The sequence below is a fragment of the Chiloscyllium plagiosum genome, unplaced genomic scaffold, assembly GCF_037043375.1.
Source record: "Chiloscyllium plagiosum isolate Xiang-an unplaced genomic scaffold, Cpla_swu_hap1 HiC_scaffold_18, whole genome shotgun sequence".
Classification (NCBI taxonomy): domain Eukaryota; kingdom Metazoa; phylum Chordata; class Chondrichthyes; order Orectolobiformes; family Hemiscylliidae; genus Chiloscyllium; species Chiloscyllium plagiosum.
In genome coordinates, this window is record NW_028270156.1 from 78,512,635 (window position 1) to 78,536,404 (window position 23,770).

Sequence of the window (23,770 nt, forward strand, 5' to 3'; positions counted from 1 at the left end):
GAGAGAGTCCGGGATTACCCAGGATCTCCAGCAATCCCACAGACTTTGAATGCGAATTCATGCCCTTTTCATTCCCGAGACCAGCAGGGGCTGAGACCTTGCAGCTCCCCCAGAATTTAAACAGTTATTGGGATTCGAACCTGTGGCTTCCGAGTTAGTATCCAGTGCCACAGCATCATATCTACCCACAGCTTCATGTAATAGTGCCCCGAGGAGGCAGTTCGATATTTGCAACAAATGCTTGTGTGACAAGAGTGCCAGTAAAGCTGACTCTGGCTGTGAAGAGTGCACCCTCGCTGCTACTCTCTGGGCTTCATGTGTTTCACCTGATAACTGTTTCTCTCTTCATGTTCCCTGCCCAGGCTACCTCATTGAATGTTTTTAAGGCAAAGATAGGTCGATTTTGTTTTTTTTTTCAACAGTCAAGGAATTAAGGTTTATGGTGAGCGGGCAGGTAAGTGGAGCTGAGTCCACAAAAAGATCAGCTATGATCTTACAAAATGGCAGAGTGTGGGCTCAACGGGCCAGATAGAACATAGAACATTCCAGCGCAGTACAGGCTCTTCGGCCCTCGATGGTGCGCTGACCTATGGCACCAATCTGAAGCCCATCTATTCCATTTTCATCCATATGTTTATCCAATGACCATTTAAATGCCTTTAAAGTTGGTGAGTCTATTACAATGCAGGCAATGCATTCCACGCCCCTACTACTCTCTGAGTAAAGAACTTACATCTGACATCTACTCCTGCATCTATTTATTCTGTTATGATGTTCTTCTGATCTAGGGTCCCCTGGGCTAAAGCACGGAGGTCGTTCTTCAGCCAGGGCAAGAACAGAGTGTCGTTGGACACCATCGAGAAAGCTGCTTTCTTTGTAACACTGGATGACACCGAGCAGGGATTCAGGAAGGAGAATCCTGTGAAGTCCCTCGATGATTACGCCAAGTCTCTGCTTCACGGCAAGTGCTACGACAGGTCAGTAACTGGAATGGAGCTGGAGGTGATTGGGCAGGCTGAGGATCTAGGCCCCGGGCCAAGGGCGCCGGGCCAAGGATTCAAGAGCAATGTATGAGGGAGGAGAGTGGGAAGGTGGGTATCACTGGGAGGATGACAGGGCCATCTGTGGGGGCAGGGCGATTAGAATGTGATTGGCTGGTGGCAGTGTGACTTTCTGAACGGGAAATCACGACAATCCCCAGGGTTTAAAATTTGTATCTCTTGGGGTAAAGGAGAATCAGGAAATGTTCTGTATCTGGATTTTCAAAAGGATTCACCGAGCGTGTTACCTAAGAGAAGCTTGTTGAGTTGGAAATAATACTTTATCATGGTGTCGTTTTAGATTAGATTAGATTACATTACATTACAGTGTGGAAACAGGCCCTTCGGCCCAACAAGTCCACACCGACCTGCCGAAGCGAAACCCACCCATACATTACCCCTTCCCTAACACTACGGGCAATTTAGCATGGCCAATTCACCTGACCTGCACATCTTTGGACTGTGGGAGGAAACCGGAGCACCCGGAGGAAACCCACGCAGACACGGGGAGAACGTGCAAACTCCACACAGTTAGTCGCCTGAGGCGGGAATTGAACCCGGGTCTCCGGCACTGTGAAGCAGCAGTGCTAACCACTGTACCACCGTGCCGCCCACAAATGGTTAATGGACAAAACACAGATTAATGGCTGACGTGCTGTGACCAGTTTATATTGTCCTTTTATATTCATGACTTGTAAGAAGAGACTGAGTGTAATGGTCCACATATTTGAATAAAATTAGGTAGAAAGAGGAGAGAGAGTGACTAGAAGGTTAAAGCATATGGAATTGAGGGAAACTTGGTGAGATGGATTAGAAACTGGCGCAGTAATGGGACACAAAGGGTAAAAGGTTGGTTGGGTGACCGGAGGCCTATGTCCAGTAGTGACCACAACGATCAGTACTGAGACCCTTATTGTTTGTTATATACATAAGTTATATCAATGAAAACGGGGAGGGGGCAATATTAAGCAAATTTGTAAACAACATGAAGATTGGGAGAGTGATCAATAGCGAAGAAGATGGTTACAGGACGATGTAGATGGCGGTTGGTGAGATGGGTAGACTAGTGGCAGATGGTATTTAACCCTGATAAGTGCAAGGTGATAGAAGCAGAAACAAAATGAAGGAGTATTTAATGAACGGCAGGACACTGGGTAACTTAGAGGAACAAAGGGATCTTGGAGTAATTATTCAAAGATCCCTGAAATAGGATAGTTTAGAAGGCATGTGGGACATTTGCTTTCACCAGTCAGGACAGCAAGGAGGTAATGTTGGAGTTGTACTGAGCATTAGTCAGGTCACAACTGGAGTACTGTTCTGGTCACCTCACTACAGGAAGGATGTGATAGCACTGCAGGGGTACAGAGGAGGTTCACCAGGATGTTGTCAAAGATGGAGAGATTGAGTTATAAGGAGAGACTAGACAGACTTGGAGTGTTTTCTTTCGAGCAGGGAAGACTGGAGGACATGATTGAGGTGTGTAAGATTATGAGGGGCAAGGACAGGGTGATTGAGGTCAGCTGTTCCCCTCACTTGAGGAATCAGTCACAAGATGTAATAGTTTTAGGCTAAGGGGCAAGAGATACAGAGGGAATTTGGAAAAATAATTCTTTTTACGCAGCAGCTGGTGGGAATCTGGAATACACAGCCTGGGAAGGTAGTAGAGGCCAGAAACCGAACAACCTTTTAAAAGATATTTGAATGAGTATTTCAAATATCATAACATTCAAGAATATGGGGCAAGTGCAGGAAATTAGGATTGCCACGCCTTTAATGGTAGTTATGTCAGTGCATACTCAATGCACCAAAGGGTCATTTCTGTGCTATATGAATCTATGGCTACAGGGGCAGAATGATACTTTCAGTGAGTGGGCAAAAAGTTGGGGGATGGAGTATAATGAGAGAGAATAATTGCTTGGTGCAACAGACAATCAACATTCCAGAAAGCAGACAAAAAGCTGAAACTTCCTCTTGTTCAATGACCAGGAGGCAGAAGACAGACTGGATCTCAGGAACACCACTGTACTGCATAGGAACAGGGTGCTGATTGGTCAGGCCATCATGAACATGAAGATGAAGCAAGAAGAGTTAACTGTTGATCTTCATTGCCTGAGCAGACAGGTGGATTCTGATTGATCAGTGTGTTGCCAAGGGGATGTGGCAGTGTTGTTGGGCTGTCTCCATGAGCCTTTCCTTTTGGAAAGGGCACAACATCTTGCACAATTTCCTTGTGTCTGCATAAAACCAGGGACTGTGTGTTTGTGTATGGAGCTTCAAGCACAGGCACTGGCACTGTGATCTTGGCTGATCATCTTAACATGGACTTCATGCTAAGTCTCAGTACAGTCTAGATTATTCTGTAAATGATTTCCAATTACACATTGCATCAAATGATGGGTAGACTTTTCTGAGATTTGCAAGCATGGTCTGGTTGAGCACAATTGATGTGCTGTCCACTGCAAATGAACAGGTTCTGCCAGTCACTAGGGAGTGTGGCCTACAAACCTACCATCACACCAGCACTGAAACTCGCATACCACATTACTCATTTGTGTAGAAGAGAAATTGTCCAATTGGCTTAACAGCAACATCTTGTTAGTTGCAGAAAACCACTTATGGATTTATTGCAGTAAATAATAGCAGCAGCAATGTGAGACAGGTAACTTCAGCTGTTGGTCACATTTTTGAGACACTTTCCCCTTTTTTTTTAGAGAGATCTAGTCAGGGTTAGAAATGTTGAGCAAAGACCCATGCCTGAGTTTGCACAATTCACATTGAGTGATGATTAGATCAGAATATGTGGTACAATGCAGGATCGTTTGGAAATGTCCCATCTCAGTGTCAAGCATCCACAATGAGCAGACAGCTAGGACCATAATCACCAATCAGATTGACCGTGTAGTGGGTAAGACTGGGAGAATCCCAATGTGCACATTGACTGGTGAATGTAGACTTGCTATATATTGTGGAGAGAATCCATTATGTAACTTCTCAGCTAACACGTTGAGGCAGGAGTTCGTTTGGACTTCATTATCAATTGTGGAAAGAAATTCCTTCAAGCATTGAAATCCTTCAGATTCAAATAACACAGAAGTCTCATATCAGACGTACGGAAGGAATGGGCTGTTAGTGGTCTTTCCATTGAAAATATTAGTGAGAGCTGAGTCAAGAGGATATTTCCATGACTGCCATCTATTTGGGCGGACATGTGGCACTGAACTGAACTCAGTTGTATGAGTTGCTATGTTTGTGAGTTCCATGAGGATAGTTTCAGATATAGGTGGCACAATACAGTGACGTTATGCCAACGTCAGTGGACTGAATCAGATGTGGTTTTATTTTGGCTAAGTACCAGTTATGTCAAGTTTTTTGGAGGGTTTTTAACCATGAGGCCTAGTCAGTTTACCCGTCACAGCCATCTGGAGGGATGCCCAACACTGTAGGAGAAAGGTCAATGACTTTCTCCACCCCAACAGTATAAATGCCACCATCTCCTGTCTGATGTATCACACTCTAATCTGGTAATGTACACCCCCAATCATGGCTCACAGTCTACCATTCTCACTATTGCCTGCAATGTCTCTCCAACTCATCCTTGTGTACCCCAGCTTGTGACACCACTACCCCCTGAAATAACCCTCTTTGCTGCCTACTCATTCACTTGGGACACCTCCCCACCTGCAGCACCAAGAGTAGTTGTGCCACCCACTTCCATCTCCCTTAGTACCCACATCTCTTTCATTGTAGGAGAGTAACAGCCCAAAATAGGGCAGAAAGAGCCAAGGATGGTCGGCAGCCCTATGTTCGGTTCCTCACCCGTTATGAGGAGAGAAACCTGATCCTGACCATCTTAAGCAGGTTCAGATCCGGTATTAAAAGCTGCCTTTACCTTACTGCGCAGGGATCCCTCTTGCATTACCTGACAACTATGTCAAACTTTCTAGCTGTGTGTCTGGTAAACAGCGCAGAAAGATAGTAAAAATGTGAGGCTAGTATGTCTGGCTGAAGGGACAATGTGCAAAATGGCAGCACGAGGCAGTGATGCTGTGAGTCTCCAGATAGGCTCAGAGTGAGTGAGCCCTTTGACAGGAAGTGAGGAGCCTGGGCACATAACCGGGTGCAGCTAGGAGTATGTCCCTGAGCGCACAGTGTCCTTGCTGCAGCATTACAGTGAGAGCCACCAGGGCAGCCCAAGATGTAAAATTGAAGGGCAGGAGCATCCTGTAAGTGTTTGGGAGATGCACCATGAAGGTTCATAGAGGCTGGTGTATGACAGATTCAAACGTCCTTGGAGGTGGTGTGCATTAGTGCCCTTGCAGTGTGCCCAGTTAGTGTCCAATGTGCAACAGGAGTGGTACTGAGCAAGCAGGAAGCCAGGTCTGCTCTGACTTCCATTTCCTAAGCTCGAGCTTGTGTGGTGAGAGAGGAAGCTGACTATTAATAAGGTGAGTTGTGGTGTTAACAAGGTGTTTAACAAGCTTTAATTCCCCCTTCATTGGCATCTTGCTGGTGTCTCATGAGAATCTCACCTCACTCGGTTTCTCTCACAACTCTGCCCCAAACCTCAGCAGAACCCACATTGCTGAGAGCCCTGTAATGGCTTATCTGAAGCTTTGTTAGTAAAGGAATTGGCAATGTTGAAGGAGCACGTGAACAGCCGGTCACTCTCAAGGTCTTGTGTAGTTTTAGTGAGTGTAAAAGAGTCTCGCACAGAGTATGAGGAAATCCCATTTTGAATTGGTTGCAATTGGGTTCAGCCATTGAACAGAGCTAGTTACAGAGTGGGCTGTAAGGAGGACATCATCTTTACCTGTTGTGGGGCACCCTGTACTTAGGTGAGCTCAGTGAAGCACAAACATGAATCCTGTTGTAGACACCCTCCTGGCTGGTTACCAATTTGACAAAATTCCAACCATCAACTTGCTCTTGAGGGTGACTGTTCACAATGTGCAGTGGCAGATCCTGTTGTTAGAAACTGTGGAACAACCATTGAGCACAGTGTGTCATTAGAGTCAGAGAGATGTACAGCATGGAAACAGACCCTTCGGTCCATGACGACCAGATATCCCAATCCAATCTAGTCCCACCTGCCAGCACCCGGCCCATATCCCTCCAAACCCTTCCTATTCATATACCCATCCAGATGCCTCTTAAATGTTGTAATTGTACCAGCCTCCAACACTTCCTCTGGCAGCTCATTCCATACACGTACCACCCTCTGCGTGAAAACATTACCCTTAGGTCTCTTTTATATCTTCCCGTCTCACCCTAAACCTATGCCCTCTAGTTCGGGACCCCCCAACCCCAGGGAAAATACATTGTCTATTTATCCTATCCATGCCCCTCATGATTTGTAAATCTCTATAAGGTCACCCCTCAGCCTCCGACGCTCCAGGGAAAACAGCCCCAGCCTGTTCAACCTCTCCCTGTAGCTCAAATCCTCCAACCCTGGCAACATCCTTGTAAGCCTTTTCTGAACCCTTTCAAGTTTCACAACATCTTTCTGATAGGAAGGAAACCAGAATTACACGCAATGTTCCAACAGTGGCCGAACTAATGTCCTGTACAGCCGCAACATGACCTCGCAACTCCTGTACTCAATACTCTGACCAATAAAGGAAAGCATACCAAACGCCTTCTTCACTATCCTACCTGCCTGCAACTCCAGTTTAAAGGTGCTATGAACCTGCACTTCAAGGTCTTTTTGTTCAGCAACACTCCTGAGGACCTTACCATTACGTGTATAAGTCCTGCTAAGATTTGCCTTTGCAAAATGTAGCACCTCACATTTATCTAAATTGAACTCCATCTGCCACTCCTCAGCCCATTGGCCCATCTGATCAAGATCCCATTGTATTCTGAGGTAACCTACTTCGCTGTCTGCTACACCTCCATTTTGATGTCATCGGCAAACTTATTAACTATACCTCTTGTGCTCATGTCCAGATCATTTATATAAATAACGAAAAGTAGTGGAGCCAGCACCGATCCTTGTGGCACTCCACTGGTCACAGGCCTCCAGTCTGAAAAACAACCCTCCACCACTACCCTCTGTCTTCCACCTTCAAGCCAGTTCTGTATCCAAATGGCTAGTTAGGAACCTTGTTGAATGCCTTACTGAAGTCCATATAGATTACGTCTACTGCTCTGCCCCTCATCCTCTTTGTTACTTCTTCAAAAGACTAGTCACGTTCGTGAGACATGATTTCCCATGCACAAAGCCATGTTGACTATCCCTAATCAGTCCTTGCCTTTCCAAATACATGTACATCCTGTCCCTCAGGATTTCCTCCAACAACTTGCCCACCACTGACGTCAGGCTCACCGGTCTATAGTTCCCTAGTTTGTCCTTACCACCTTTCTTAAATAGTGGCACCACATTAGCCAACCTCCAGTCCTCCGGCATCTCCCCTGTGTGTCTTCAGTAGATATCATCCTGTTTGGTAAGCATGACTAATGTGAGGCTTTAATGGGGTTTATATGTCTGGATATTGTGGCTTACCTCAGGATTACATTTGTTAGATATTCCACAGTATAAATAGGACCAGATTCTTCAAGGGATCTTTCAGGCCTACAGCATCATTGCTGGACCCTGGAGAGATAAAGGATTCTGTTGGAGATTGAAACATATACATTGCACCCTTTGGTGGAAAACTCAATGTACATTCATAACCCTGTTATCAGCCTGCTCTAGCTCATGCTGCATAAGGGCTCACTCATGGAGATGTACAGCTCAGAAAAAGGTCCTACAGCCCATTGAGTCTGCTCAACAGATTGTGGCACTGTGTCTCACTGAGCAACAGTATTGCATTTGTAATCCTCACAACAGTCTATCCACCATTAGAAATAATTGGGTGATTTAGAAATCACTTACTGAATGATGCAGACTGTGCTGAGACTTAGCCTGGAATCTAAGTTAAGATGATCAGCTCTTAATGCAGTGCATTTGCCTGTGCTCGAAGCTCCATACACAAACACACAGCACCTTTGTTTTATGTAGACGTAAGAAATTTGGACAGACATATACCCTTTCCAGAAGAGAAAGGGTTCATGCAGACAGTCCAACTCTGCTGTGTTCCCTGCAATCAGAATCCACCTGCCTGTTCTGGCAGTGAAGATTGACAGTTCGTTCTTCATCTCCACGGCAAGTATGGCCGGACCGGTGTTCCTGTGTCCCAGTCTGCCTCCTGCCTCCTAGTCCTGAGCAGTGAACAGTGGGAAATTTCCTCTTCTCGTCTCCTGTCTGCAGTCTTCAATGAGGGAGATGATGGGAAGAATCCAACTATTGGACATTGTTCAACAGAACATAAAAAATTTAAGTAAGAACAAATTACAGCAGACACTGGAAACTGTACTGAAAACGGCAAGTCTGGAAATCACAGCAGAACAGACAGCATCCGTGGAGAGAGAGCAAGCTAACATTTTGAGTGTAGATGACTCTTCATCAGAGCTGCAGTGAAGTGTGGAGGGATAGCATTTATGCAATATTTTGGGGGGTGGGGATGCGGCTGTGGGGGGTAGTGGGTGTCGGGTGCTGGTGAAGAAAAGAGTTTGATAGTTCAGATTAAGTGATCAGTATGTGGAATGGCAGAACAATGTCTCCTGCCAGATTTGAAAGGACAGTAACTGGGTTTTGCGGGAGGGGAGGTATAATAGCAAGCTACACCAAAGGGAAGAAATGGTTCACAATTTTAAGGTGTCTGGCTTTGGCATGCTGCAGTGTTCCAGTGAGAAACCAAATGCAGACTTGGTGACGGCTTTGCGGAACACCTCCGGTCGGGGCATAAGCAGGATCTCGACCATCCCATCGCCGGTCATTTTAACACAGAGTCGTGCTCGCGTGCCCATGTGCCTGTCTTTGGCATGTTGCAGTGTTCCAGTGAATCACAGCGTGAATTGGAGGAGCAACATCTCATCTGCAGACTAGGCAGTTTACAGTTTTCTGGACTTAACATTCAGTTCAACACCCTCAAATTGTGAACCATTTCTTTCCTTTCTTTTAGCTTGTTATCATGTGCTCCCCTTTCCCCACCCCAGTGGGACTGTCTGTGAGACACATCCAGATCATTTCTGCCATTCTCACATTTCGAACACTTAAGCTGAACTATCAATATCTTTTCTCCATCAGCACACTATACCCACTACCTCCCCGCAACCCCAACCCCCTCTCCAAAGTGTTGCATAAATACTGTCCCCTCCACCCCGCTTAGCTAGACTCGAAACATTAGCTTGCTCCCTCTCAAGGGATGCTGTCTGATCTGCTGTGATCTCCAGCGTTTGGCTGGACATGAAGCATCGAGTTAGTTTGCAGTGCAATGAATGGGAAAGAATCACGCTGGTGTTTACTACAAAACTAGGCAGAGTGTAGGAATGTTACTGCAAAAGTACAAGCCAGGCCTTTGAACACTCAGCACTGCTGTGATTCCCGTACTAAAGGAAGGATGATTTTACATTAAAATAGGACTGTAACAGGATATCACTGGGTCAGCTCCGGAGAGTAAAGGCCCAACTAGTGAGGAGGAATTGAGCAGGTTGAGCCTGGGGTTTGGGGACAATAGTGAGGGTGGAATGTGAGGTAAAAACAATAACTGCAGATGCTGGAAACCAGATTCTGGATCAGTGGTGCTGGAAGAGCACAGCAGTTCAGGCAGCATCCAACGATCAGCGAAATCGACGTTTCGGGCAAAAGCCCTTCATCAGGAATAAAGACAGAGAGGCTGAAGCGTGGAGAGATAAGCTAGAGGAGGGTGGGGGTGGGGAGAAAGTAGCATAGAGTACAATGGGTGAGTGGGGGAGGGGATGAAGGTGATAGGTCAGGGAGGAGAGGGTGGAGCGGATAGGTGGAAAAGGAGCTGGGCAGGTCGGACAAGTCCGGACAAGTCATGGGGACAGTGCTGAGCTGGAAGTTTGAAACTAGGATGAGGTGGGGGAAGGGAAATGAAGCTGTTGAAGCCCACATTGATGCCCTGGGGTCGAAGTGTTCCGAGGCGGAAGATGAGGCGTTCTTCCTCCAGGCGTCTGGTGGTGAGGGAGCGGCGGTGAAGGAGGCCCAGGACCTCCATGTCCTCGGCAGAGTGGGAGGGGGGAGTTGAAATGTTGGGCCATGGGGCGGTGTGGTTGATTGGTGCGGGTGTCTCGGAGATGTTCCCTAAAGCGCTCTGCTAGGAGGTGCCCAGTCTCCCCAATGTAGAGGAGACCGCATCGGGAGCAACGGATACAATAAATGATATTAGTGGATGTGCAGGTAAAACTTTGATGGATGTGGAAGGCTCCTTTAGGGCCTTGGATAGAGGTGAGGGAGGAGGTGTGGGCACAGGTTTTACAGTTCCTGCGGTGGCAGGGGAAAGTGCCAGGATGGGAGGGTGAGTCGTAGGGGGGAGTGGACCTGACCAGGTAGTCATGAAGGGAACGGTCTTTGCGGAAGGCGGCAAGGGGTGGGGAGGGAAATATATCCCTGGTGGTGGGGTCTGTTTGGAGGTGGCGGAAATGTCGGCGGATGATTTGGTTTATGCGAAGGTTTGTAGCGTGGAAGGTGAGCACCAGGGGCGTTCTGTCCTTGTTACGGTTGGAGGGGTGGGGTCTGAGGGCGGAGGTGCGGGATGTGGACGAGATGCGTTGGAGGGCATCTTTAACCACGTGTGAAGGGAAATTGCGGTCTCTAAAGAAGGAGGCCATATGGTGTGTTCTATGGTGGAACTGGTCCTCCTGGGAGCAGATACGGTGGAGGCGGAGGAATTGGGAATACAGGATGGCATTTTTGCAAGAGATAGGATGGGAAGAGGTGTAATCCAGGTAGCTGTGGGAGTCGGTGGGTTTGTAAAAAATGTCAGTGTCAAATCGGTCGTCACTAATGGGGATGGAGAGGTCCAGGAAGGGGAGGGAGGTGTCAGAGATGGTCCAGGTAAATTTAAGGTCAGGGTGGAATGTGTTGGTGAAGTTGATGAATTGCTCAACCTCCTCGCGGGAGCACGAGGTGGCACCAATGCAGTCATCAATGTAGCGGAGGAAGAGGTGGGGAGTGGTGCCGGTGTAATGTGGCAGAGTGACTGGGATGGGAAGACCAGCTTGGTCACAGCTTCTAAAAACGTGTGTCTCTCTCTTTGCAGGTGGTTTGATAAATCTATAAGTTTTATTATTTTTAAAAATGGGAAGATTGGTCTGAATGCTGAACACTCGTGGGCAGACGCTCCGATCATCGGGCACCTCTGGGAGGTAAGAGACCCCTCACTTTCCCATTAGCAACCACTGGGGTCATCTCTGTCAAATGGCAGAGCACGCACCACGACTGGGAACTGTAACCAGGAGGAAACTGCAGCAGGGAAACCCCCTCTGAAAAAAAGGAAAGTGAGAGAGCGAGACTGTCACACTGTAAGACTCTGTCAGTGAGGGACTGATTGGCACCGACACCTTTCAACATTGACATAGTGAGCTGGGCTGGACTGGCACCAAGAACAGGACGTTGACCAGTGGTCTGCCACAAAGATCTGCCCACTGCTTTTCATCGTTTATATAAATGATTTGGATCTGAACATAGGAGGGTTAGTTAATAAGTTTGCAGATGACACAAAAATTGGAGGTGTAGTGAACAGCGAAGAAGGTTACCTCAGAGTACAACAGAATCGTGATGGGCCCAATGGGCTGAGGAGTGGCAGATGGAGTTCAATTTAGATAAATGTGAGGTGCTACATTTTGCAAAGGCAAATCTTAGCAGGACTTATGCACTTAATGGTAAGGTCCTAGGGAGTGTTGCTGAACAAAGAGACCTTGGTGTGCAGGTTCATAGCTCCTTGTAAGTGGAGTCTCCGGTCGATAGGATAGTGAAGAAGGCGTTTGGTATTCTTTCCTTTATTGGTCAGAACATTGAGTATAGCAGTTGTGAGGTCATGTTGCAGGCATACAGGATATTGGTTTGGCCACTTTTGCAATATTATGTGCGATTCTGGTCTCCCTCCTATAGGTAGAGTGTTGTGAAACTTGAAAGGGTTCAGAAAAGATTTACAAGGATGTTGCCAGGGTTGGAGTATTTGAGCTATAAGGAGAGGCTGAACAGGCTGGGAGCATCAGAGGCTGAGGGGTGACCTTTATAGAGGTTTATAAAATTATGAGGGACATGGATATGATAAATAGATGAGATATTTTCCCTGGGGTGGGGGAATCCAGAACTAGAGGGCCTAGGTTTAGCGTGAGAGCGGAAAGATTTAAAAGAGACCTACAGGGCAACGTTTTTACTCAGAGGGTGGTATGTGTATGGAATGAGCTACCAGAGGAAGTGGTGGAGGCTGGTACAATGACAGCACTTAAAAGGCATCTGGATGGGTATATGAATAGGAAGGGTTTGGAGCAATATGGACCAAGTGCTGGCAAATGGGACGAGATTAATTTAGGACATCTGGTCAGACCAAATGGTCTATTCCTGTGCTGTATATGCCTCTATGATTCAATGGTAAGGACCGGGACTGGAGCACTCAGAGGACGTAGGAGATCAGTGGAATCCCCGGCTCAGAGACTGGATGCAACACAGAAAAGTGAGCACCCAGATTCCCATGTCTGTGTCACTTACTTCCACCCACCCCTCAGGAGCAAGTGACCTCAAGTCATTTACACAGTTTCTCCCTGTAACTCTCCCCTTTTCAGATAGTCATCAAATCCCTCTTTCTCTCTTGAAAGTCTCAAAAGACACTACCACCCCCGCACTCAATGCATTCCAGACCCTAACCCCTCGAGTGAACCTGCCTCTCCCCACACTCTCAGACAGTACATTCCAGACCCTAACCCCTCGAGTGAACCTGCCTTCCCCCCACACTCTCAGACAGTACATTCTAGACCCTAACCCATACTTTGTGTGAGAGTCACCTCATGTCACCCTTTCTGGTCTGTCAACTACCTAAGAGCTGTACTCTGTCATACTTAATCCTTCCCGTAATGGAATTAGTGTCTGTTTGTATATTTTTTAAAATGTGTATTGACAGGAGAGGGTTTTCTTGGTAAGACCTGAATATTATTGCCTTGGGTTCTGTTAAAGAACCAGTGGAGATCAGTCCTGATGGTGTGTAATGGTGGGGACCTTCTGTGTTACAGCTGATAGCACACAGCGCTACCCCGCTGGGAGTTGGAGTTTGTGAATTCCACTTTGCTGTTAATGTCTTTGTGTCTTCTGCAGTCGATCCTGGCCACTGACCAATTCCAGCTGGGATACACGGAGGAGGGAAATTGCAAGGGGGAAGCTAACAGCCAGATTCCACTGCCCCAGCGCCTTCAGTGGGAGATCAGTGAGCCGGTGAGTTCCCTGTTTGTGGCTGACCTTGAAGATCGAATCAGTTAACCTGCAGCACTGACCTCCTGCTCCCAGCCCTAGGTCTGGTCCGACCTATGGTGTCCCTGAGTGGGGGTTGGCAGTCACTATGACCAGCCGGCCTGATTGAGTCGTTTCATAGCCTTACTGGGTGCAGTCAGACCGGCCACCCACTTTCGGCTCCCATTGCCCACAACAACCTTGATCTCCACTTCCTCTATGGAGATGATAAACAGGGCTTTTCAGTCCATTGACAGAGTGAGCTGGGCTCTGATGTACATCCCAGAGGGTGAGGGTGAGACAGGGGACAGAGGGAGTAGGGGGTGAGGGTGAGGGTGGAGTTGAAACATTCACTCTGTTTCTCCACGCACAGAGATGATGTGATGCTGCAGCGTTCTGTGTGCCTGTCCCGGATGGTAGTGTTCTTTGTTGTGGGCAGCTACCATCCAGTTTTGATGAGTTTCTTTCTGACTGCTTTCTCTGTGTCCCACAGTGTCAGGAAGTGATCACACAATCTCTGAGTGTGGCGCAGCAACTGGCTGACGATGTGGACTTCCACTCCTTCCCATTCGACAACTTTGGCAAGGGTCTCATCAAACGGTGCCGAATCAGTCCTGACGCCTTTGTACAGATGGCACTGCAGCTGGCACACTATCGGGTACAGTCTGTTTTCATCAATCCTCCTCAACCTCTGTCTAAATGACTGCCAAGACACTGTGACAGAAACGACTGAACCATATCCACAACACCATCGACAACATCAATTCTCCTCATTTCAGGATGGATGGAAATACATTTCCCAGCCTAATCCCTGAAATAGGAGGATTGTCTCATTGGGAAAGGCTGCATAGACTTGGTCTGTATCCTCTGGATTTAGAAGGGTCAGAGGCAACTTAATTAAGATGCTGAAGGGGTTAAACAGGTCAACGAGGTCATATGAGAGACTCTAGGACTGAGAGTACTGAGCCAAACAAATGAGGCACCATTTAAAACAGACAATAAGGAGCTATCACTCAGGGTTGAGAGGCTTTGGAATTCCCTTAATCAAAAAGTGATGGATATGGAATCTTTAAATCTGTTTTTTTTTAAGGAAGAGGTCAATTGATTTTTGATGTCCATGTAGGTGAGAGGTTATCGGGGCTATGCAGGGACATGGAGTGTTTTATTGAATGTTGGAGCAGGGTTGAGGGAGAGAGTGGTCTCCTGTTAACCCATGTGTTTGTACTGATTAATGATGAACTGAGAGATGCAGGGTGACAGAGACTTAGAAAAGGAGAGGGAGAGAAAGAGGCTGGTGAATATGTCAGTATCATTGTGGGCTTTGAGCTGAGGGTATAAAGATACCTCAATTATAAAGGAGAGTGTGGTTGAGTTTTTATTGGATAGAGTTAGGCCATCATTGGGGCATGTGGTCAGACCATTGTAATAAGACCCATACAGAGAAGGCATTTAGAGTCAACGAGATTGAAATCAGCGGTTCAACACTGAAAGAATATGGGTAAAATTGGTTAAAAAAGAACAAAAGTCATCAAGGGACCTCTGAAAGGTTCTGTCACAAGTGAGGTAGGTGTGTGGAGGGGGAATAAATCAATGATGTTCTGTAATAGAGGGAAAGGTGAGTCCACTTAATTAGAATGTGAGGAGACATTTGAAAGAAATGCAAGAAAATAAGTTGAGAGTAGATTGGTCCAGTCGAAGGGTGGGCATTGACAATGATGGCTGAATTGCCTCCCCACCCTTACCAGGGGGCTGTAATTGTGCAGCTGGTCAGTAGCTTTGATGCTTGGTGGTTTAAAATCACTCTCTGCCTGCCCTTGCAGCTTCCTAAAGCCATGTGTGTGTTATGTCACCAGGACAAAGGCTCCTTCTGTCTGACGTACGAAGCCTCCATGACCCGGCTGTTCAGAGAGGGCCGCACCGAGACTGTTCGTTCCTGCAGCATTCAGGCCACCAAGTTTGTACTGGCCATGATGGACCCAGCTCAGACGGTAAAGCTTGTTCATCTCCATTCCCCAGTAGGAGAGCTTCCTTCACATGCTTCCGGAGAAACCATCTCCCTGGGAGTTGTCAGTGTTGGCAGGGGCATTGATTTGATAGTAGCTGATGGTATAGTGGTAACATCTCTGCACTGGGTTTCGTCTGGGTGTTCTGGTTTTCTCCCGCAGTCCAAAGATGTGCAGTTTAGGTGAATTGCCCATCTGAATTGCCCATAGTATTCCAGGATGTGTAATTTAGGTGCATTAGTCAGGGCTGAAAATGTGTTGCTGGAAAAGCGCAGCAGGTCAGGCAGCATCCAAGGAACAGGAGAATCGGCGTTTTGGGCATAAGCCCTTCTTCAGGAATGAGGAAAGTGTGTCCAGCAGGCTAAGATAAAAGGTAGGGAGGAGGGACTTGGGGGAGGGGCGTTGGAAATGCGATAGGTGGAAGGAGGTCAAGGTGAGGGTGATAGGCCGGAGTGGGGTGGGGGCGGAGAGGTCAGGAAGAAGATTGCAGGTTAGGAAGGCGGTGCTGAGTTTGAGGGATTTGACTGAGACAAGGTGGGGGGAGGGGAAATGAGGAAACTGGAGAAATCTGAGTTCATCCCTTGTGGTTGGAGGGTTCCTAGGCGGAAGATGAGGCACTCTTCGTGTTGCTATGGTCTGGCGATGGAGGAGTCCAAGGACCTGCATGTCCTTGGTGGAGTGGGAGGGGGAAATGTAAAGTAGGTTAAGGGAATGGGTCTGGGTGGGATACTCTTCGGAGGGTCGGTGTGGACTTGTTGTGCCAAATGACTTGTTTCCACACTGTAGGGATTCTATGATTTCTATGTTTATCTGCTCCCAGGATGAGCGATTCCACTCCAGAATATCCCAGTTGTCCTCCTATTTCAAGGGCTGTAATTTCCCATCCTCCATGATCAACAATGCCCTCAAGCGCGTCTCTTCCACTTCCCACACCTCTGCCCTGAAACCACCACCCCCATCTACAACAAGGATAGAGTCCCTGGTCCTCACATTCCACCTGACTATTCTCCAAACCCAGCACATCATCCTCTGCCATTTTCACCACCTGCAGGCCCCACTACTTAAATTATATTTCCTTCCCCACCCCTATCCACTTTCTATAGGGATTGTTCCCTCCGCAACTCCCTCATTAGGTTTCCACTCCCCATCAACCTCTCCTCCACACCTAGCACCTTTCCCTGTGGCCACAGGAGGTGCAACACCTGCCCTCACACCTCCCCTCTTACCTCCGTCCAAGGCCCCAAAGAGTCCAAGTTCAGCAGAGAATCACCTGCATTTCCTCTAACCTGATTTATTACATCCCTTGCTCCCAATGTGGTCTCCTCTTCATCGAACAGACCAAACGTGAACTCAGGACCAGGTCAGGGAACATCTATGGTTCATATGCTCCATCAACCTCACTTCCCAGTTGCCAGCTGTTTCAAATCCCCCTCCCACTCCCCTGACGACATGCCCATCATGGGCCTCCTCCACCATCAAAATAAGGCCACACTTAAACTGGAGGAAGACCACTTCATCTTATGCCTCAGGAGCTTACAACCATATGGCCTTAATTGTAGAATTCACTAGCTTTGAAATCCCGCCCCCCCCCTCATCCCAGATCCAGCCCTCCTTCTCCACCCGCCCCCTTGACCTGACCTAACCGGTCCATCTTCCTTCCCATCTATCTGCTCCACCCTTCCCACTGACCAATCACACTCACCTCCTACCTGCATCCCCCTATAACCATCCCATCTACCTTTCCCCCAGTCCCACCCCCTCCATCTATTTATTTCTCAGCCCCCTTCTCCCTCCCCGGTCCTGATTTAAGTTTCTGACTTGAAATGTTGATTCCTCTGATGCTGCTTGACCTGCTGTGCTTTTTCCAGCTCCACACTTTACCTTCTCGAATTATTTCCCTCCTGCTGATATTAGACTCACTGGCCTGCAGTTTGCCAATTTATGCCTCCCACCTCATTGAACAGTGTACCACATTAGTTGTTGTGCAGTCCTCCGATGCCTCTCCTGTGGCAGGAGAGGATTTGAAAATGATTGCCAGAGTCCCTGCAACTTCGTCTCTTGTCTCCCAGAGCAGCCTGGGAATGGGGATTTATCCACTTTCAAACTTCCTGCTGAAACCACTATTACCTCCTCTATTTTGATGCTAATTCATTCAATATATCATGGCCCCTTCACTAATCCCTATACCTATATTGTCCTTCTCTATCGTGAATGAGCCCCTACTTTTTTCCAGATCCTATTGTCAAAGTATGTCAGTTTGGATTTTCTTCAGTGTTCCAATACAGAGATTTTGCAATCCTCCTCTTTTTGAAGTCTGTCTGCACAGCGCAATGGGATAGGGTCATGGTGAAGCCTTGCTGTGGAAATCACTGTTTCTTTCTGTCTAACTCTTAGCGGGAACAGAAGTTGAAACTGTTCAAACAGGCAGCGGAGAAACATCAGGATCTGTACCGCCATGCCATGACAGGAGCTGGCATTGATCGGCACCTCTTCTGTCTTTACGTGGTGTCCAAATACTTGGGGGTGGAGTCTCCATTCTTGAAGGAGGTGGGTATTATTGGACTGTGTACTGTGCTGCGTGCTCCCTCGTTTTGTACTGAGCTGCATTTGGACTTTGCTTTCTGAGAGAGCTGCAGGACTGTGCAATTGTTCAAACAATCAAAGCAGTTTCCATTTGGCAAACAACGGGCCAAATGGCACCAGTTAATTAGCTTCATTGAGGCTGGGACATTTCATTCCAAAAGCTGGTAGCTGTGACACCGCAGCACTCCCTCGCTCCTGCAGCAGAGAGTCTGTCTGGATCAAGGAAACAGAATCAGTGGCATGGGAGCTGATCTGTAAATCAGGATCGGGGAACATGAGCCAAGCAGGATTAATAACCAAGAGCTCAGTCCAACACCCTGGGCCTGTGCTTGTTGGAACTTAAATTCTTAGTTTTATTAATTAAACTTAACAGCTGTAATGATTATCACAATGACGGGAAAAACCCATCTCATTCACTGCTGTTCTTGGGAAAGGAAATCCATCGCCCTTTCCTGATCTGACCTACTGCAAATCGGGCTACCTTTGCCACTGATGCCCATGACCGGTGACTGAATAAACACAGAGGCCGATGACCCTTGGCCTGAGCTCATTGGTCCCTCAAGTGACACCTGATTGGCAAGTAGGCAATGGTGGGAGAGTTCTTGTGCCCCTTCTCTGATTTTTGTGTGTGTGCGTGTGTGTCTCTCTGTTAATTCCGTGTGTCTCCTTCAGGTATTGTCAGAGCCCTGGAAACTGTCCACCAGCCAGACCCCACACCAGCTGCTTGAACTCGTGGATGTCAACAGATTTCCCCAGTACGTGTCGAGCGGAGGGGGCTTTGGCCCGGTGAGTGCTGTGCTGATGGAGGTGGGGTATGAGCGGAAGCAGGTATTGCTGGGGTGGTGTTCACTCCCTCTCCTGGGTGAGCCAGACTTGGCAGTCCAGGCAGAGGAAAGGCTGGTGTGGTCCTACCCTCTAGGGGAAGGGAGTGAGGGGGCAGACACCGAGTGAGGTAAATGGCGAAAACTCCATTTGTTGCAGTTTAGAGATTAGATTCCCTACAATTACCTAATATAGATTAGGTTAGATTCCTAACAGTGTGGAAACAGGCTATTTGGTCCAACCATTCCACACCGACCCTCCGAAGAGTAACATACGCAGACCCATTCTTCTACATTTATTCCTGACGAATGCGCCTGTCATTACGGGCAATTTAGCATGGCCAATTCACCTGACCTGCATATCTTTGGACTGTGGGAGGAAACCGGAGCACCCAGAGGAAACCCACGCAAACATGGGGAGAGTGTACAAACTCCACACAGACAGTCACCCAAGGCTGGAATTGAACCTGGGTTCCTGGCGCTGTGAGGCAGCAGTGCTAATCACTGAGTCACTGTGCCACCCTCACCCACACGGAGGACGGGAAGATCTTGGGTGGAGGAGGAGGGCACCTGTGTGGGTGTGAGGGTTAGGGGACCTGGAGGGGGGTGGGAACGAGGAGTGGGATCATGTGTTTGGAGAATGGACTGAAGAGCCTTCTCCCTCTGGCCTACTCTCCCCATTTATAATTGCTGTCTGTGCATGATCACTGTCTATGTTTTGGCAGGTGGCTGATGATGGTTACGGAGTCTCGTACATTATGGTCGGAGAGACACTCATTAACATGCACATCTCATGTAAATTCTCCAGTCCTGAGACAGTAAGTCCACCATCAGACAAACCAGGTGTGGTCGGCTGGGGAGGGTTGTTCGGGGATTGGTGGGAGGGGAAGGTGGTGTCACACACTGTCCCCAGGACTGTCTTGCTGTGGAGTGGGCAGGACTTGGGTGGCTGGGTTAATCTTATTCCATTGGAAAGTGGCAGAGAGCTCAGGGTTTGGAGGGAAAGGGCTGGTGATCCACAGCCTCATGACTGAACGTCTCACCCTGACAGTCTCTCCACATTTCTCAGTACTTCATAGGCTTTGTGGAGAGAAAGCTGTTTCCTCACCGTCATTGTCTGTTTCACTGATTAATCCCCTGTTCCTCACCGTCTCTTAACCTCTCTCCCTCTCACCCCCCCACCATTGTCTGTCATCTCTCTCTCTCCTCCACTGTCACTTTCCCTGCTCTCTCTCTCTCTTTCTCTCTCTCACACACACACAGACTGTCACCTTCACTGTCTCCATTTCTCTCTCCTCCATCATGTCACCATTCATAGAGTCACAGAGGTGTACAGCATGGAAACAAGCCCTTCGGTCCAACTCGTTCATGCCGATCAGATATCCGAAATTAATCCAGTCCCTTTTGCCAGCACTTGGCCCATATCCCTTTAAAACCTTCCTGTTCATATATCCATCCAGATACCTTTTAAATATTACAAATTACATAACACCAGGTTATAGTCCAACTGGTATAATTGGAAGCACTAGCTTTCGGAGCGCCGTTCCTTCATCAGGTGGTAGTGGAGTACACAATTGTAAGACACAGAATTTATAGCAAAAGTTTACAGTGTGATGTAACTGAAATTATACATTGAAAAACACCTTGACTTGTTTGGTAATTCTCTCATCTGTTAGAATGACCGTGATAGTTTCACTTCTTTCATATGTAAATCACAAAACGTTTTTTAAAAGTTACATTCTCGGGTTAACTGTAACAATTGGTGTCAGCGCAGATAAGATGTTGAAGGTGTTCACATACCCACATACACATATACGTTTGTGGGGTGAATTTGTACTTGCAGTTATATAGTACTTTGCTCAGAAACTGCATGAATCCATGTAAGACTGTTAACTCACCTTTTTAGGTTAGAATCAGTCTAAACATTATGACATAGACAGGGAACGCAGGGGGCTAACACCTTCAACATCTTATCTGCGCTGACACCAATTGTTACAGTTAACCCGAGAATGTAACTTTTAAAAAACGTTTTGTGATTTACATATGAAAGAAGTGAAACTATCACGGTCATTCTAACAGATGAGAGAATTACCAAACAAGTCAAGGTGTTTTTCAATGTATAATTTCAGTTACATCACACTGTAAACTTTTGCTATAAATTCTGTGCCTTACAATTGTGTACTCCACTACCACCTGATGAAGGAGCAGCGCTCCAAAAGCTAGTGCTTCCAATTAAACCTGTTGGACTCTAACCCACTGTTGTGATTTGTAACTTTGTACACCCCAGTCTAACACCAGCAGCTCCAAATCATGACTTTTAAATGCTGTAATTGTACCAGCCTCCTCCACTTCCCCTGGCAGCTCATTCCATACATGCACCACCTTCTGCGTGAAAACATTGCCCCTTAGACCCCTTTTATATCTTTCCCCTCTCACCCTAAACCTATGCCCTCTAGTTCTGGTCTCCCCACCTCAGGGAAAAGACCTTGTCTATTTATCCTATCCATGCTCCTCATGATTTTATAAACCTCTATAAGGTCACCCCTCAACCTCTGATGTTCCAGGAAAAACAGCCCCAGCCTATTCTGCCTCTCCCTATAACTCAAACCCTCCAACCCTGTCAAAATCCTTGTAAATCTTTTCTGAACCCTTTTAAGTTTCACAACACTCTGCCTATAGGAGAGGACCAGAATTGCACATAATATTCCAAAAGTGGCCTAACCAATGTCCTGTACAGCCGCAACATGACATTCCAACTCCTATACCCAATCCTCTGACCAATAAAAGAAAGCATAGTAAATGTCTTCTTCACTATTCCTCTCTGCCACACTGTCATCTTATCTCCCTATGTCTCTCCTCCACGGTCTATCACCCTCTCCATATTTCTCTCCTCTGTCACACTCCTTTTCCTCTCTCTCCTCCAGTGTCTGTCACCCTTCCGCTTTCTCCTCCACTTTCCTAACCCTACATCCCTCTCTTACTACTTTCTCCTCCACTGTCAACTTCCTCTTGTTCTCCACCAATATCTGTCACCCTCCCTCCCTCCTCTATCACCCTTTATCACTCTTCCACTATCACACACCTTCCCTCTCTTTCCTCCAATATTTGTCACCCTCCCTCCTCCTCTTTCCTCCCTGTCATTTTCTCTCTCTCTCCTGTGCTGAAACTCTCCCACGTTCTCTCTTCTCCACTATATGTCATGCTCTCTTCTTCCTTTGCACTCAGACCTGGGGGAAATGGATGTAGTCAGTGAACCCAGATAGGGTTTGGGGTATACAAACTGGTGTTTTGATGACCTGAGCACTCTGGGAGACAATGTTGTGACTGCTTTTCTTTGCCTTTAGGATTCTCATCGCTTTGGTAAGCATTTCCAACAATCTATGCTCGATATCCTGACCCTGTTCAACTTGAACAACAGGCCCAGCCAGTAACATTAACCACAGCAGTGGCTGCAGCTCACCCCAGAGCAACTTTCAGAAGTGTGGCACAGAACGATTTGACGACTGGCATCTTGGCATCACTCTTCCCCTTTGCCACTCTTCCCTGAGCGGCCATTCTGGGTGGATTATTTTGTCTGTCTTTGTAATTTCAAAGACCACGAAGGCTGGACTGAACTGAGGATGGTTGTGGGGGTGGGAGGTGAGGGGAAAACAGCCCTGCCCTCTTTTCGAGCTGGTGGGGGTGGGGTGCAATTGTGTGGAGTCTCACCCGAGATAGATAGTGCACAGGGTAAGGGAGGTGCGGTCAATGAGTCTTGTTTCCCAACCTCGCCCCCATTGTCGTAATTAAAGAGAGCTTCTTCACCTTGTCTTGTCTCTGAATTGTTGCTCAGTTTCACTGTTAACTATCAACATGTGAGTTCAAAACTGGAATCTGCAGCACACCCTGGCAGCCTGCAGAGGGAGTTATCGGACAGACAGTGGGATGTGAGATGTTAAACTCATGAGCAGGTTGGACAGAACAAACTTCCCAGACTCCTGCTTCTAAGGAAGCTATTAATTCCTGGTCTTCATTTCTGTCCCTCACCCTCTCCTGCCCTAGTTCAATAACTGTTAATATTTCCCATATAGAATGGAGTCTGGATAGATCTGTGTGGAAAGCTAAGTCCTTCGATAAAAATGTCCCCTAGCCATACAGCTGAGCTTCAGAGAGAAGGCTTTAAGCTTGATGAGGGTCAATGAAGGAGTGGGCCCTAATTTCTTCATCTCAACATTAATGACTGCAGCAGCCACCAGCCCATCCCTTTTAGTGGATTTCCTGAGACACATTTTCCTTGATGACAGCCCCTCCCATATACGGTTGGAAATTCATTGTGGATTGTCTTGCAGCACATAGCTGGCATGGCTGAGGCAGGTTGCATGGTCAGAAACCATGGGATTTTATAGAAATATGAAGGTGGTGGGTAGAGAAGGATTAATCTAATCATTTGGGAACTGAAAATCCTTGCAGCTTTGTGTTGTTACCTCTGAACTCAGCAGCTTTTGTTCACTACGAGGGAAGGAGATGACATACTTGCAGAGTCACTCAGGGTAGCCAAGAGTGAAAAGCAGCTATGGAGAGTGATGGGAGAGAATGGGTGAAGATCAGATGGAAAATAAGGGTAGATGAAGAACACAAGGAGCATCACCTATGGAAACTAGAAATTTACCACAAAACCCGTCATTCTGATTCTTATCAGAGGTCTAGGCAAAGGAATATTATTGAATAAGATCAGTCCAGTGGTGGACACTCTCGGCAGGTTCCTGATTTTTGATAATCTCCGGAATCATTCCACAAATACAAAAGCTGGAATTGTCTGTGTCTTTTTTGCATTCATTAGCACACGACTAAATCAGACACTTCTTTAATGTGGCTATTTGTAACATCAAGACATTCGTCAAATATTTCTTCAGAAGTGCCTTGAAATTTGGTGACACTTGAGTAAACAGACCAGAGATGAACCTTGCTGGAAGGGGTGGCCTGTTGGCGGGTTCCCCATCTCCTACCCAAACGGCTGAGAAACTGCAGATTCAGGAAAGTCCTCTCACTCTC

General features: G+C 47.2%; 1 protein-coding gene across 3 annotated transcripts in view; it reads left to right on the forward strand.

Moving 5' to 3' along the window:
* LOC122557989 (carnitine O-palmitoyltransferase 1, liver isoform) overlaps positions 1–22,547 on the forward strand; it is a 57,199-nt gene extending 34,652 nt beyond the window's left edge. For all 3 annotated transcript variants that reach the window (XM_087996815.1, XM_087996814.1, XM_087996817.1), the window contains exons 11-19: positions 789–977; positions 11,147–11,252; positions 13,201–13,317; positions 13,826–13,990; positions 15,186–15,320; positions 17,730–17,882; positions 18,591–18,704; positions 19,465–19,557; positions 22,084–22,547. In XM_087996815.1, coding sequence (XP_087852941.1) covers positions 789–977; positions 11,147–11,252; positions 13,201–13,317; positions 13,826–13,990; positions 15,186–15,320; positions 17,730–17,882; positions 18,591–18,704; positions 19,465–19,557; positions 22,084–22,170 — 1,159 coding nt within the window. In that variant the 3' untranslated portion in view covers positions 22,171–22,547. The remainder of the gene's footprint in view (positions 1–788; positions 978–11,146; positions 11,253–13,200; positions 13,318–13,825; positions 13,991–15,185; positions 15,321–17,729; positions 17,883–18,590; positions 18,705–19,464; positions 19,558–22,083) is intronic.
* Positions 22,548–23,770: the final 1,223 nt, after the last annotated feature.